Source organism: Mesoplodon densirostris, chromosome 1 (genome assembly GCF_025265405.1).
Source record: "Mesoplodon densirostris isolate mMesDen1 chromosome 1, mMesDen1 primary haplotype, whole genome shotgun sequence".
In the NCBI taxonomy this organism is placed as follows: Eukaryota; Metazoa; Chordata; class Mammalia; order Artiodactyla; family Ziphiidae; genus Mesoplodon; species Mesoplodon densirostris.
The window spans coordinates 86,877,117-86,891,756 of record NC_082661.1 but is presented as its reverse complement, the minus strand read 5'-3'; the positions used below and the strand labels follow the sequence as shown (position 1 = coordinate 86,891,756).

At 37.9% G+C, this 14,640-nt stretch overlaps 1 protein-coding gene across 1 annotated transcript in view; it reads left to right on the top strand.

Moving 5' to 3' along the window:
• The window catches only part of TNIP3 (TNFAIP3 interacting protein 3), a 98,182-nt gene that overhangs the window by 48,667 nt on the left and 34,875 nt on the right, over positions 1–14,640 (top strand). Inside the window, exon 3 of the mRNA XM_060088875.1 lies at positions 14,336–14,422. Within this exon, the coding sequence (XP_059944858.1) occupies positions 14,336–14,422 (87 nt within the window). The remainder of the gene's footprint in view (positions 1–14,335; positions 14,423–14,640) is intronic.

Sequence of the window (14,640 nt, the reverse complement as noted above, 5' to 3'; positions counted from 1 at the left end):
AATGAAAAGAACAGAGGACAGTCTCAGAGACCTCTGGGACAACATTAAACGCACCAACATTCGAATTATAGGGGTTCCAGAAGAAGAAGAGAAAAAGAAAGGGACTGAGAAAATATTTGAAGAGATTATAGTTGAAAACTTCCCTAATATGGGAAACGAAATAGTTAATCAAGTCCAGGAGGCACAGAGAGTCCCATACAGAATAAATCCAAGGAGAAATACGCCAAGACACATATTAATCAAACTGTCAAAAATTAAACACAAAGAAATCCTATTAAAAGCAGCAAGGAAAAAAGAACAAATAACACACAAGGGAATCCCCATCAGGATAACAGCTGATCTCTCAGCAGAAACTCTACAAGCCAGAAGGGAGTGGCAGGACATAATTAAAGTGATGAAGGAGAAAAAACTGCAACCAAGATTACTCTACCCAGCAAGGATCTCATTCAGATTTGATGGAGAAATTAAAACGTTTACAGACAAGCAAAAGCTGAGAGAGTTCAGCACCACCAAACCAGCTTTACAACAAATGCTAAAGGAACTTCTCTAGGCAAGAAACACAACAGAAGGAAAAGACCTACAATAACGAACCCAAAACAATTAAGAAAATGGGAATAGGAACATACATATCGATAATTACCTTAAATGTAAATGGACTAAATGCTCCCACCAAAAGACACAGATTGGCTGAATGGATACAAAAACAAGACCCATATATATGCTGTCTACAAGAGAACCACTTCAGACCTAGAGACACATACAGACTGAAAGTAAGGGGATGGAAAAAGATATTCCATGCAAATGGAAACCAAAAGAAAGCTGGAGTAGCAATTCTCATATCAGACAAAATAGACTTTAAAATAAAGACTACTAGAAGAGACAAAGAAGGACACTACATAATGATCAAGGGATCCATCCAAGAAGAAGATATAACAATTGTAAATATTTATGCACCCAACATAGGAGCACCTCAATACATAAGGCAAATACTAACAGCCATAAAAGGAGAAATCGACAGTAACACAATCATAGTAGGGGACTTTAACACCCCACTTTCACCAATGGACAGATCATCCAAAATGAAAATAAATAAGGAAACCCAAGCTTTAAATGATACATTAAACAAGATGGACTTAATTGATATTTATAAGACATTCCATCTAAAAAGAAAAGAATACACATTTTTCTCAAGTGCTCATGGAACATTCTCCAGGATAGATCATATCTTGGGTCACAAATCAAGCCTTGGTAAATTTAAGAAAATTGAAATTGTATCAAGTATCTTTTCCGACCACAATGCTATGAGACTAGATATCAATTACAGGAAAAGAGCTGTAAAAATTGCAAACACATGGAGGCTAAACAATACACTACTTAATAACAAAGTGATCACTGAAGAAATCAAAGGGGAAATTAAAAAATACCTAGAAACAAATGACAATGGAGACACGACGACCCAAAACCTATGGGATGCAGCAAAAGCAGTTCTAAGAGGGAAGTTTATAGCAATACAATCCCACCTTAAGAAACAGGAAACATCTCGAATAAACAACCTAACTTTGCACCTAAAGCAATTAGAGAAAGAAGAACAAATACATCCCAAAGTTAGCAGAAGGAAAGAAATCATAAAAATCAGATCAGAAATAAATGAAAAAGAAATGAAGGAAACGATAGCAAAGATCAATAAAACTAAAAGCTGGTTCTTTGAGAAGATAAACAAAATTGGTAAACCATTAGCCAGACTCATCAAGAAAAAAAGGGAGAAGACTCAAATCAATAGAATTAGAAATGAAAAAAGGAGAAGTAACAACTGACACTGCAGAAATACAAAAGATCATGAGAGATTACTACAAGAAACTCTATGCCAATAAAATGGACAACCTGGAAGAAATGGACAATTTCTTAGAAATGCACAACCTGCCAAGACTGAATCAGGAAGAAATAGAAAATACGAACAGACCAATCACAAGCACTGAAATTGAAACTGTGATTAAAAATCTTCTAACAAACAAAAGTCCAGCACCAGATGGCTTCACAGGCGAATTCTATCAAACATTTAGAGAAGAGCTAACACCTATCCTTCTCAAACTCTTCCAAAATATAGCAGAGGGAGGAACACTCCCAAACTCATTCTACGAGGCCACCATCACCTTGATACCAAAACCAGACAAGGATGTCACAAAGAAAGAAAACTACAGGCCAATATCACTGATGAACATAGATGCAAAAATCCTCAACAAAATACTAGCAAACAGAATCCAACAGCACATTAAAAGAATCATACACCATGATCAAGTGGGGTTTATTCCAGGAATGCAGGGATTCTTCAATATACGCAAATCAATCAACGTGATACACCATATTAACAAATTGAAGGAGAAAAACCATATGATCATCTCAATAGATGCAGAGAAAGCTTTCGACAAAATTCAACACCCATTTATGATAAAAACCCTGCAGAAAGTAGGCATAGAGGGAACTTTCCTCAACATAATAAAGGCCATATATGACAAACCCACAGCCAGCATCGTCCTCAATGGTGAAAAACTGAAACCATTTCCACTAAGATCAGGAAGAAGACAAGGTTGCCCACTCTCACCACTCTTATTCAACCTAGTTTTGGAAGTTTTAGCCACAGCAATCAGAGAAGAAAAGGAAATAAAAGGAATCCAAATTGGAAAAGAAGAAGTAAAGCTGTCACTGTTTGCAGATGACATGATACTATACGTAGAGAATCCTAAAGATGCTACCAGAAAACTAATAGGGCTAATCAATGAATTTGGTAAAGTTGCAGGATACAAAATTAATGCACAGAAATCTCTGGCATTCCTATATACTAATGATGAAAAATCTGAAAGTGAAATCAAGAAAACACTCCCATTTACCATTGCAACAAAAAGAATAAAATATCTAGGAATAAACCTACCTAAGGAGACAAAAGACCTGTATGCAGAAAATTATAAGACACTGATGAAAGAAATTAAAGATGATACAAATAGATGGAGAGATGTACCATGTTCTTGGATTGGAAGAATCAACATTGTGAAAATGACTCTACTACCCAAAGCAATCTACAGATTCAATGCAATCCCTATCAAACTACCACTGGCATTTTTCACAGAACTAGAGCAAAAAATTTCACAATTTGTATGGAAACACAAAAGACCCCGAATAGCCAAAGCAATCTTGAGAACGAAAAATGGAGCTGGAGGAATCAGGCTCCCTGACTTCAGACTATACTACAAAGCTACAGTAATCAAGACAGTATGGTACTGGCACAAAAACAGAAAGATAGATCAATGGAACAGGATAAAAGCCCAGAGTTAAACCCACGGACATATGGTCACCTTATCTTTGATAAAGGAGGCAGGAATGTACAGTGGAGAAAGGACAGTCTCTTCAATAATTGGTGCTGGGAAAACTGGATAGGGACATGTAAAAGTATGAGATTAGATTACTCCCTAACACCATACACAAAAATAAGCTCAAAATGGATTAAAGACCTAAATATAAGGCCAGACACTATCAAACTCTTAGAGGAAAACATAGGCAGAGCACTCTATGACATAAATCACAGCAAGATCCTTTTTGACCCACCTCCTAGAGAAATGGAAATAAAGACAAAAATAAACACATGGGACCTAATGAAACTTAAAAGCTTTTGCACAGCAAAGGAAACCATAAACAAGACCAAAAGACAACCCTCAGAATGGGAGAAAATATTTGTAAATGAAGCAACTGACAAAGGATTAATCTCCAAAATTTATAAGCAGCTCATGCAGCTCAATAACAAAAAAAGAAACAACCCAATCCAAAAATGGGCAGAAGACCTAAATAGACATTTCTCCACAGAAGATATACAGACTGCCAACAAACACATGAAAGGATGCTCAACATCTTTGCTCATTAGAGAAATGCAAATCAAAACTACAATGAGATATCATCTCACACCAGTCAGAATGGCCATCATCAAAAAATCTAGAAACAATAAATGCTGGAGAGGGTGTGGAAAAAAAGGAACACTCTTGCACTGCTGGTGGGAATGTGAATTGGTACAGCCACTATGGGGAACGGTATGGAGGTTCCTTAAGAAACTACAAATAGAGCTACCATATGACCCAGGAATCCCACTACTGGGCATATACCCTGAGAAAACCATAATTCAAAAAGAGACATGTACCAAAATGTTCATAGCAGCCCTATTTACAATAGCCCGGAGATGGAAACAACCTAAGTGTCCATCATCAGATGAATGGGTAAAGAAGATGTGGCACATATATACAATGGAATATTACTCAGCCATAAAAAGAAATGAAATTGAGCTATTTGTAATGAGGTGGATGGACTTAGAGTCTGTCATACAGAGTGAAGTAAGTCAGAAAGAGAAAGACAAATACTGTATGCTGACACATATATATGGAATTTAAGAAAAAAAATGTCATGAAGAACATAGGGGTAAGACAGGAATAAAGACACAGACCTACTAGAGAATGGACTTGAGGATATGGGGAGGGGGAAGGGTAAGCTGTGACAAAGTGAAAGAGCGGCATGGACATATATACACTACCAAACTTAAGGTAGATAGCTAGTGGGAAGCAGCCGCATAGCGCAGGGAGATGAGCTCGGTGCTTTGTGACCAACTGGAGGGGTTGGATAGGGAGGGTGGGAGGGAGACGCAAAAGGGAGGGGATATGGGAACATATGTATATGTATAACTGATTAAATTTGTTATAAAGCAAAAAAAAAAAAATCTACAAACAATAAATGCTGGAGAGGATGTGGAGAAAAGGGAACCCTCTTGCACTGGTGGTGGGAATGTAAATTGATACAGCCACTATGGAGAGCAGTATGGAGGTTCCTTAAAAATCTAAAAATAGAACAACCATACAACCCAGCCACCCCACTACTGGGCATATACCCTGAGAAAACCATAATTCAAAAAGATACATGTACCACAGTGTTCATTGCAGCATGATTTACAATAGCCAGGACATGGAAGCAACCTAAGTGTCCATTGACAGATGAATGGATAAAGAAGATGTGGCACATATATACAATGGAATATTACTCAGCCATAAAAAGAAATGAAACTGAGTTATTTGTAGTGAGGTGGATGGACCTAGAGTTTGTCATACTGAGTGAAGTAAGTCAGAAAGCGAAAGCCAAATACCATATGCTAACACATATATAGGGAATCTAAAAAAAAAAAAAAAAAACGGTTCTGATGAACCTAGGGGCAGGACAGGAATAAGGACGCAGACATAGAGAATGGACTTGAGGACACAGGGAGGGGGAAGGGTAAGCTGGGACGAAGTGAGAGAATAGCATTGACATATATACACTACCAAATGTAAAACAGATAGCTAGCAGGAAACATCTGCATAGCACAGGGAGATCAGCTCGGTGGTGCATTGTGATCACCTAGAGGAGTGGGATAGGGAAGGTGGGAGGGAGACGCAAGAAGGAGGGGATATACGTATACATATAGCTGATTCACTTTGTTATACAGCAGAAACTAACACAACATTGTAAAGCAATTATACTCCAATAAAGATGTTAAATAAATAAATAAATAAATAAAATCGAGTGAAAATGTGAAAGCATTTTGTAAGTAACTGTAAAGGGCTGAAACACAGCACTGTTATTATTATTATTATTATTACACTAGTGGGATTAGTTTGAGCCTCAAAGTCCTCTTAGTTTTTCTCATACAATTACTTGCTTTCTCTTTGAATTCCATTATTTAATTTTCAGTTGTGGTAATCGTGGAGTATTTCAGTCCTTTTTTTGTTAGGAAAAAACGTTGCTTTTTTGTGTGAGGACCTGTTTACTGTTCCCTGGGAAATGTTTGAATAGTTGGCTGGAAAAACAGCAAGTTCTTAGGCAACAAGAAGGCCTGTCTCAACTCAGCTGCTGCACTTTGTGGTGTTTGAAGCTCACAGTTGGCAACCTGGGTGAAGTCATTTAAATGAGCTATGTATCTTTCTCTTATCTCTAAGTTCAGCTAGTAGTTTTTAGTCTTATAGTTCTAAAAGTATAATCACATCTCAAAACTAAACAGATGAGTGGATAAAGAGGCCATGTTGTGTTTCCCAAAATATCACCATGCCTTATCTATGACATATTATTCCTCCATTCATTACAAAGATTTTAAAAGCTTCCACTATGCATGAATATCAGGTATATGTCCAGATTAGGAGGTCTTGTTGTGTCTGTCCACCTTGAACTCTATTTTATAATAAGGTATAACACCAGGCACCACAGGAAAACAGTCACACAAGTCTGTAAGCTAAAATCGAACTCTAAGACACAAGTAAAACTGTTATATAAGAAGGGAGACAGAAACTCTCCCTAACACTTGAGAGGCGTCCATTGTTGGACAGATGGCTGTCTATTGGATAGAAGTGAGGCGATAAACTCAAGCTCCCCTTGGTTAATAAGTAAGAGACACTTTTGAGTAGGACACTTTCTTACTCAAAGGTTTTCTCTTCCATCGCTGGGAGGATTTGCCCCAAGTTCCACAAGAGAGAGAGTTAGAGAACACTGGAAGATGCAGGTTATCCTTTCGAAGATGTGAGCAGTAGGTGCAAGAGGATTCCATCTGCCTCTGAACATAGTGATGCTGGAAGCTCCAAAGCAGACTGCTTCGGTGGCCAGGAGAGCAGCATGCCAACATGAGGGTGTGTTAGTGGAGGAAGCCACCAAGTCTTGAAATGAAGGGTGACATCTGGGTGGAAATTATAATACATTTTATAATTTTAATGGAATAAACAAACATAAGGCATCCAGGAGGCTGCAAAGAGAAGAAAATGAATTCGGAGTGTCAGGGCTTCTAGCAAACAAACTTTTGGAGCTAAAAGTATTATCCTTACTTTTGGAATCATTGCCTTCTCCTAGACTTAGATGACTTCAGCAATTACATTTGAAAAAACTTTAGATATGTCTTTCTTATTATGCAGAAGGAAGAGTAACATCAGCCTCTGGGTTCAGAGATTTGTAAATTTGTGACACTATTAAGGAAGCTAAATTCTTGGCTTGGGAGATACCACGAATAAACACGTTCATAAGAGTTGTTTAGCAAATATGTATTCTTTATATTCTTGATCTGTTTAGCTTTGTGACAGAATGTGGATCTCTCGTAGGGACTTCCAAACCAAAGATGGGTTTTGGAATCTAATGCCTCAAGAAGACTTCTTTCTCAAGCAAGCCTTCCCATTTCTAGTTTGGTTAGAAACAATTTCTTTAATGGACGTGGGGAAAATACTAGCGAAATGGGCACTTTCAGCCCTCACTGAAGAAGGTTCATCGTATTCTAATGTCTACCATCTAGATGAAATGCATCTTAAGACTCTTTTTACCTTCTTTTGTACTTGTGAGGGGAGTGAGGCTGGACCCACAAAGTATATAAATATCTTTTCCTATGGGATTCTGGGATAGGTAGCAAAAAGTGAGATAATTTATTCCTTTTATTTTCTCCAGTAAGGAAGATTTACTTTTTTAAAGTAAATGTTCCTTAAATCAGTAAGATCAGCTAGTAAATATTTGCAATATTTTCAAGCTCTCATATTGAGAGATTTTCTTTGAGTCAGGCTCATTTTCAAACAAAACAGTCCCAATATACACTATTTGATCACTTGTGTTTCCACAAGTCATCACAGTAGGCTCCCATTATTCCCACGTCATCTTTATATGTACATGCCCTTTCTTAATTACTATATGTAACTATAATTTTTGCTATTTAAAAATAGTATCTAGGGGGCTTCCCTGGAGGCTCAGTGGTTGGGAGTCCGCCTGCCGATGCAGGGGACACGGGTTCGTGCCCCGGTCCGGGAAGATCCCACATGCCATGGAGTGGCTGGGCCCGTGAGCCATGGCCACTGAGCCTGTGCGTCCAGAGCCTGTGCTCCGCAACGGGAGAGGCCACAGCAGTGAGAGGCCCGCGTACCACAAAAAAAAAAAAAAAAAAAAAAATTCAAATATATAGCCAAGTTGAAAGGATTTTATGGTGTACACCCATAGATTTTACTATTAAAACTTCACTCTACTTGTTTATCATATATCTATCCATCTACCCACCGCACGTTTCATCCATCCTTCCATTACTTTTTGAAGCAGTTCAAAATAAATTTCACAGAAGGAATTAATCTTTAAAAAAATTTTTTTTAATATATTACTTTCAGAAATACTAGCTCTTGAAATTCAAAGCTTTGGTTTTCAGGATGGTCTCTAGAGTTTGAAGAGTCTATTTTGAAATTCAAAGGCTGAACAGGGACTGTTTTTCCCTTTGCATTCAATGACAAACTTACTCAGCCCCAAGACGGAAAATATCTCTTACTGAGCAAAGAAAGGATTAGTTACATGAAACAAAGAACCATATGTGTTTGGGGGAATCACCAGTTAATACTTTAAGAGATTAACTTATCTCATAAGATATAAGAAGGCACTGTACAAATGTAGGAGATATTATTGAAGACCACATTTATAACTTTTAAAAATTCCCTCGTAACATGTATAATCATTTATATTATTTATTTATTAAATATTAACTAGGATTAGGAGAAAAAAATTTAAGGGGGTTTTGTATGGAGACAAAATAATATTGATCACATAACCAAAATAAAAAAGGGTGAAATATTTACCTATAAAATGAATAAAAAGAAAATACATTTAAACAGAACAGCTTTTTAAAAATGGATACCCCTACTTGATCCTTTCTGATTTGGAGACAAGACATATAACTTTGTTTATCCCTGTGGTCATTCTCCTCTGGGCTGTGTTCTGAGATGTAGAAGTACACCTACTGAAAATTTATACATAAACAGGTTTATTTTTTTAAAATGTGTATGTCACTACTCTGTACTCTGAAGGTACTATGTCAGTTCCCAAGGCTGAAATGATAAATATCAACCCTACCTTCAAGAAACTTACAGCCTTGGGAGAGAAAGGTACATAAAATTAATGACAGTTTTACAGTAAGTGCAGGAATTGATGCTTCACAAAGTGCCCTGGATCACAAAGGAGGAAGTAACTAACTGCTCTGGAAAACCAGGGGAGACTTCAAAGGGGCTGGTGGTCAGGCTGTGTCAGCTGGTTTACTGCTTTGGGCAGTGCTGAGAAATCTTTAGACATGGAAGTTTCATAAATTCTGCAGTTTCCTAAAGACTAGAGAATAGTCATCAAAATCCAATTTGCCCTGTGATGTATATGCAACGCAGTAAAAACTAAAAGTGTGCAGTGGAAACAGACATGTATGTACTGCATGGAAGAAGTGCTTCAAAGCGCCAACCTGGAGGGACATAAGCCTGTATCCCCCTTGAGGCTGTGGAATTTGGGACATGCCTCTCATGGGACTCTTGTAGTCCAAACCCAGGTTTGGGGTATGAAAGAGAGGTAATTTACTAGTTTGGAGGCCAAGAAGTTGACTTTTCTGATCTTGAGATCTTCTACAACCTCTTGAGAAGATACATGACTCTGCAACATTACAGATTTAGCTTTGGGTGAGGAGGAGGCTTTACATGTGTCTGAGCACTGTGTGTACTTGCATAGGCACTAACATAATTGGCACTATTTTAGGTTCAAGAAATACAGAATGAACACAACAGACAACAACTGCTGTCATGGAGTTTAAGTTCTAATGGTGGGAGGCAAAGAACAAAGACGAAAAATATATAGGGTATGATACACAGTGCTGTGAAAAACTATAGCAGGAAAGCACTGGGATGGAGAGTAATTTTAAATGTGGGGGGGTAGGTAAGATCTTAATAAAGAGATGACATTGAAGCAATTACCCATTTGGGGTGGAGGGTGGGATGAGCCATGAGGTTATCTAGGAGAAAGATAGTTCTGAGTGGACAGAACAGGGAGTGCACACGAGAGGTTCATGGACCAGCAGTGTGGCCAGGACATAGAGCAGAGTGAACAAACAGGAGGATACTGAGAAAGAGGTCAGAGGGGCACAGGCTAGAGTATCTAGTACCCTGTGGGCCACTATAAAGAGTTTTGCTTTCACTCTGAGATGGGAAGCCATTGAAAGGTTTTGAGCAGAGGAGTGACACGAAATGACATATTTTAAAGATCCACAGTGGTTACTGGGCTGAGAATAGATGAGAAAGGAGCAAGAGGGGAAGCAAGGAACATTGCAATAATATTGCAATAATCCAGGTAGGAGATGATGGTGGCTTGATCAATGCAAAGATGCTAAGCATCTTGCCCAAGGTCACATATCTAGTAAAGGATGGAACTAGGATTTGACACAGAGACAGATGTCAGTAACTACAGGATGCTCTCTTAAGAATTTTCATGTGAGGGCTTCCCTGGTGGCGCAGTGGTTGAGAGTCCGCCTGCTGATGCAGGGGACACGGGTTCATGCCCCAGTCCGGGAAGATCCCACATGCCACGGAGCGGCTGGGCCCGTGAGCCATGGCCGCTGAGCCTGCGCGTCCGGCGCCTGTTCTCTGCAACGGGAGAGGCCACAACAGTGAGAGGCCCACGTATCGCCAAAAAAAAAAAAATTTTTTTTTCATGTGAATAAAATCAGGAAGTAATCATTAAAGTTTCCATTTTGAAAATTTATAAAATTGCACCTTTATTTCGCTCTCTCCTTAAACGGGGAAGTCTCTAGGCTCTTGTGGCAACATGCTGCTCTCCTTTTGGTGTATGTTTATAGAGAGACTAAAAAATGTTCAGATAGATCGGGTATAAGCTGTGAGGAAAAAGAGGAGTCAAGGATCACTCCAAAGTTCTTAGTCCAGAGCATGAAATTTGTCATTGTGATGAGGAAGACAAGTTTTGTGAGGGAAGATCAAGAAATAGCTTTTATATAAGTGGATAAGGAGGTACCTATTAAGCAACCAAACAGGTATGGTGAGTAGGCAATTAATATAGGTGTCTGGAGTTCAGAGGTGTGGTTCATTCTGAGTGCCCCAGGTGAACTGACTATTAAATATTTTAATTACCACGAGATGTTAAGTATTTCAAATATTACTTTTGATAATATCTATTAAGTGGTATTGCAGTTGTCAGTCTAACCCATTTAGTACATAATGTGCATAGCCAGGTTTATTTTTACTAAAAAGCCACTTTGATCATGTAATTCCTTTCCTCAAGGGTCTTTAGAAGTGCCCCATGACCTATGCAATAAACTTAAAATTTCTTAGTCTGAAATTAAAAGCCTTTCACAATCTGATCCAAATCGACTTTAGATAGACCACATGAGCCCCCCTCTAGTTACACTGAGCTTGCTATAATCCTTCATATTTAGGCTTGTCCATCTCGGTTTCATTTAAGTTGCTCCCCTTACAATAATATATCTCAGTTCTCACCATCTATGAAAATCCTATCCAGCCTTCAAGGCCCAGCAGATATTCCAAATCCTGCAATAATGATTAAAGCTCTGAATGAGCTCTCTCTGAATTCTTACAGTCATTTCTCTCTCTCTCTCTCTCTCTCTCTCTCTCTCTCTCTCTATATATATATATATATATATATATATATATATATATATTTATTTATTTATTTATTTATTTATTTATAGATATGTAAATTTCATTAGAAGTAGGAACTTTTGTTACTTTTGTTTATTTTCCTTTGGAACCCACTTAGTGCCATGTGCATAGTAAGTGATGTGTAAATGATTGATGGTCCCTATCTTTAAGGTCATATTATTATTAACATCTAATCTCTTCTATGTATTATCACAGACAGCAACCCCAGGAAGAAGACACCTCTACTATCCCTAGTTTACAAATGTGGAAGTTGAGACTTAGGGGCCTTAAGCATCATCCCCAGATTTACAAGCAGTGAAGGTAGAGCTGAGATATGAATCCAGATGACTGGACTCTAGAGTCAGATGTTTAGTCACCACTACGTACACTGTCTCCTATCTAGATAGCACATACACTTAAAAATCTATGCAAATAGATTCAGGAAGCAAAGGAGGTTTTTTAACCCCCATTCTAAATGGATATTAAAGAAAAAGCCATGTTTATTTTACCTGCCAAAGAACACCTCCAAGCATGTATAGAAATGTGATGATCTCTCTTGAACTAATTTTGAGAGAATTATCATCAACCGGAATGATAGTTACAGACCACTGACCGGTAGTTCCTTGGTCCTTTACTTCACCATATTTCCCTCTGTTAGTTATTTTCCTCTAGAGATTATTTTAGTCACTTGAGAAATGAGGACTCTTCAAAATCACTTTGGAAACATGGAGTGACATGTCCATTTCTCTGAAAGTTATTGCAGCTAGTGAGACTTCTCATGAAACAAAGCTTGACTAAAAGCCAAACTCTTAAAGTATATAGCATATGTGAAAGGGATGGAGGTGAGGTGAAGAGGGCATATGTAACAGAAAATATCCATTTTATTCCTAGGACAGTACTAATGCAAATTCCTTTTTTCTCAAACTGAACTTGGGACACTCCAGAAGAGTTATTGTTTATTCATAAATCACCACATGGCTCTCTGGAGCTAAAAGAAAATCTGTTTGTTGTTAAACTGCCATAGCAGAAAAAGAGGGGAAAAATTTATAATAAAAAATGCAAAGATACAGGATTTCTATTCAGTAGAATCACTCACATCATGATGGGCTACAACAATGAATGTGCAACAGGATACCCATACAGAGGGGACCCAAAGACGACAGTGCCTGGTCAGAAAATGTTCTTTCTAACCATTTCTTTAGGTCAGTGTTAACACATCCACTGGGTTATTATTACCAAATACATAAATAAGGCTGAAGGGAAACTTGAACCATATATAATTATGTTTTGTGTGTGTGTGTGTGTGTGTGTGTGTGTGTATTTGCAGCAGGGATTGGGAGGGAAAAATATATTTTTATGTTATTGTCTTTTTTATTCTTTTCTGATGAGTAGATTTTACTGTTAATGAAGTGTCAGTCTCCAGGAAATCCCTGCTTATATTCCCTAAAATCAAATCATATGTGAGTCATAAGTTTTACCTTTAGAACTCTGAACAATTTCATTCCCACTTGTATTTTTGGATATTGCCTTAAGGAAATATCATTCTATTTCACTCAAGTGTACCCCCCGAACAGACCAAGAAACCAGCAGAAAGTAAACACACACATACACACACACTCCAGGTGGAGAGAGCCACAGATATCAGGGGGTGGGAACAGTTCAGGAAGCAGAGGGAATTCAGTTCGTCTGGAGCCCAAGAATTGGAGATGGGTAGAAGATCTAAAGGAGAAAAAGGAGGGCCAAATCTTAGCCACCCATTCATTCCCTTTTAAAGAATCTGAATTTAAGGAGTTTTAGGATTTATCTTACATATATGTGGATATAAAATAGGGAGGTCTAAAGAAAAATGTAAATTAAGTGATTGACTAAATTCTTCCTTTTCTCCTTTCAGCAACACATTCTTTCCTTTCTATATTGTTACCTTTTCTCCTGTTCCCTCTCCTCCAAGTCAAGAATGAGGTCTTCTGCTCTATTACGGCCCATCTGTGTAGCTCCAAACATCTGCTTTCTGTGCTTTTTTTTTTTAACATCTTTATTGGAGTATAATTGCCCTACTTATCATGTGCTCCATTATCTCAGTGCCCTGTAAAACGACAAGCCAACTCATTAAAGCTAAATGTTAGTGCAAAGATTTTACTTCCATGGGATCGTGGAGAAAATATGGACAACCTACGGAAAAGACAGTCTTGAGACTTTAAACTTGAGAACCAAGTTTAAATTTCCTGCCAGTACAGAAGATTAGTTTTACGAACAATACCCGGTAACTTTCTAATGAATTATTTTCTTTTTAGTTCCATGAGAATTTCATATGACTCATTAAATTCTGCACAGCTAAGCTGACATGTATAAGGCATTGCCAGAAAATCCTTCCCTTAGGGAAGCAAGGAACTGGGCTGTCAAAAAGTCAACAGTTACCTAATTGATCTGGAAATACAGTGAAGTTACGGCAGCTTGTCTACTGAGGAAAGATTTGGCTTGCCTAGGCTTTCTGTGGTAACTTCTTCCTCCAGTGGGAGAAACTGCCAGTAAGGGGAGAATGGCAATTTACATACCATAGCAAGGCTTATCTGCCTTGTGTGTTAGTCACAGCCTGCAGCTTGAGACATCCTGGGAAATCCCTATCTGGAAGAGAAGAAAAGTTATAATCACACTTGCTGTGCTTTTAATCTTATTCTGTATAATTCACATACAGAGTCACTGCTGTACATTTTCAGTGAAAAACTGTTGCTATTATTTTCTATCATCAGTTAACTATTTGTGTGGTATTTTTAAAATTATATATATATTTGCTCTGACTTTAAAATAAACCATTAAGAGATATTTTCTTTGCTTTTTTCTTTCTGCTTTCCAAGACTCCAGGAAAACCAGCTTCCGTGGCACATTTCCTACAGTGCACAACTAGAATGAGTGGTACAGAAAGTTCTACTGAGCATGCAGAGGTAAGAACGCATTTCTAGGGGATGAATTGACCATATATATCATCAACAGCATTGCTAATGGCGAATTATGCAATGATTAATAAGAGTAGAAATGGCTAGTTTGCTTTCTTTAGCTAAGATCTGCTCTATATATTTCAAGAATGTTATTCAACAAAGGAAAAATATCTAGGTGACTAGTTACATTTCCTTTGACACCTCTGAGCTACATTTCTTCTTTT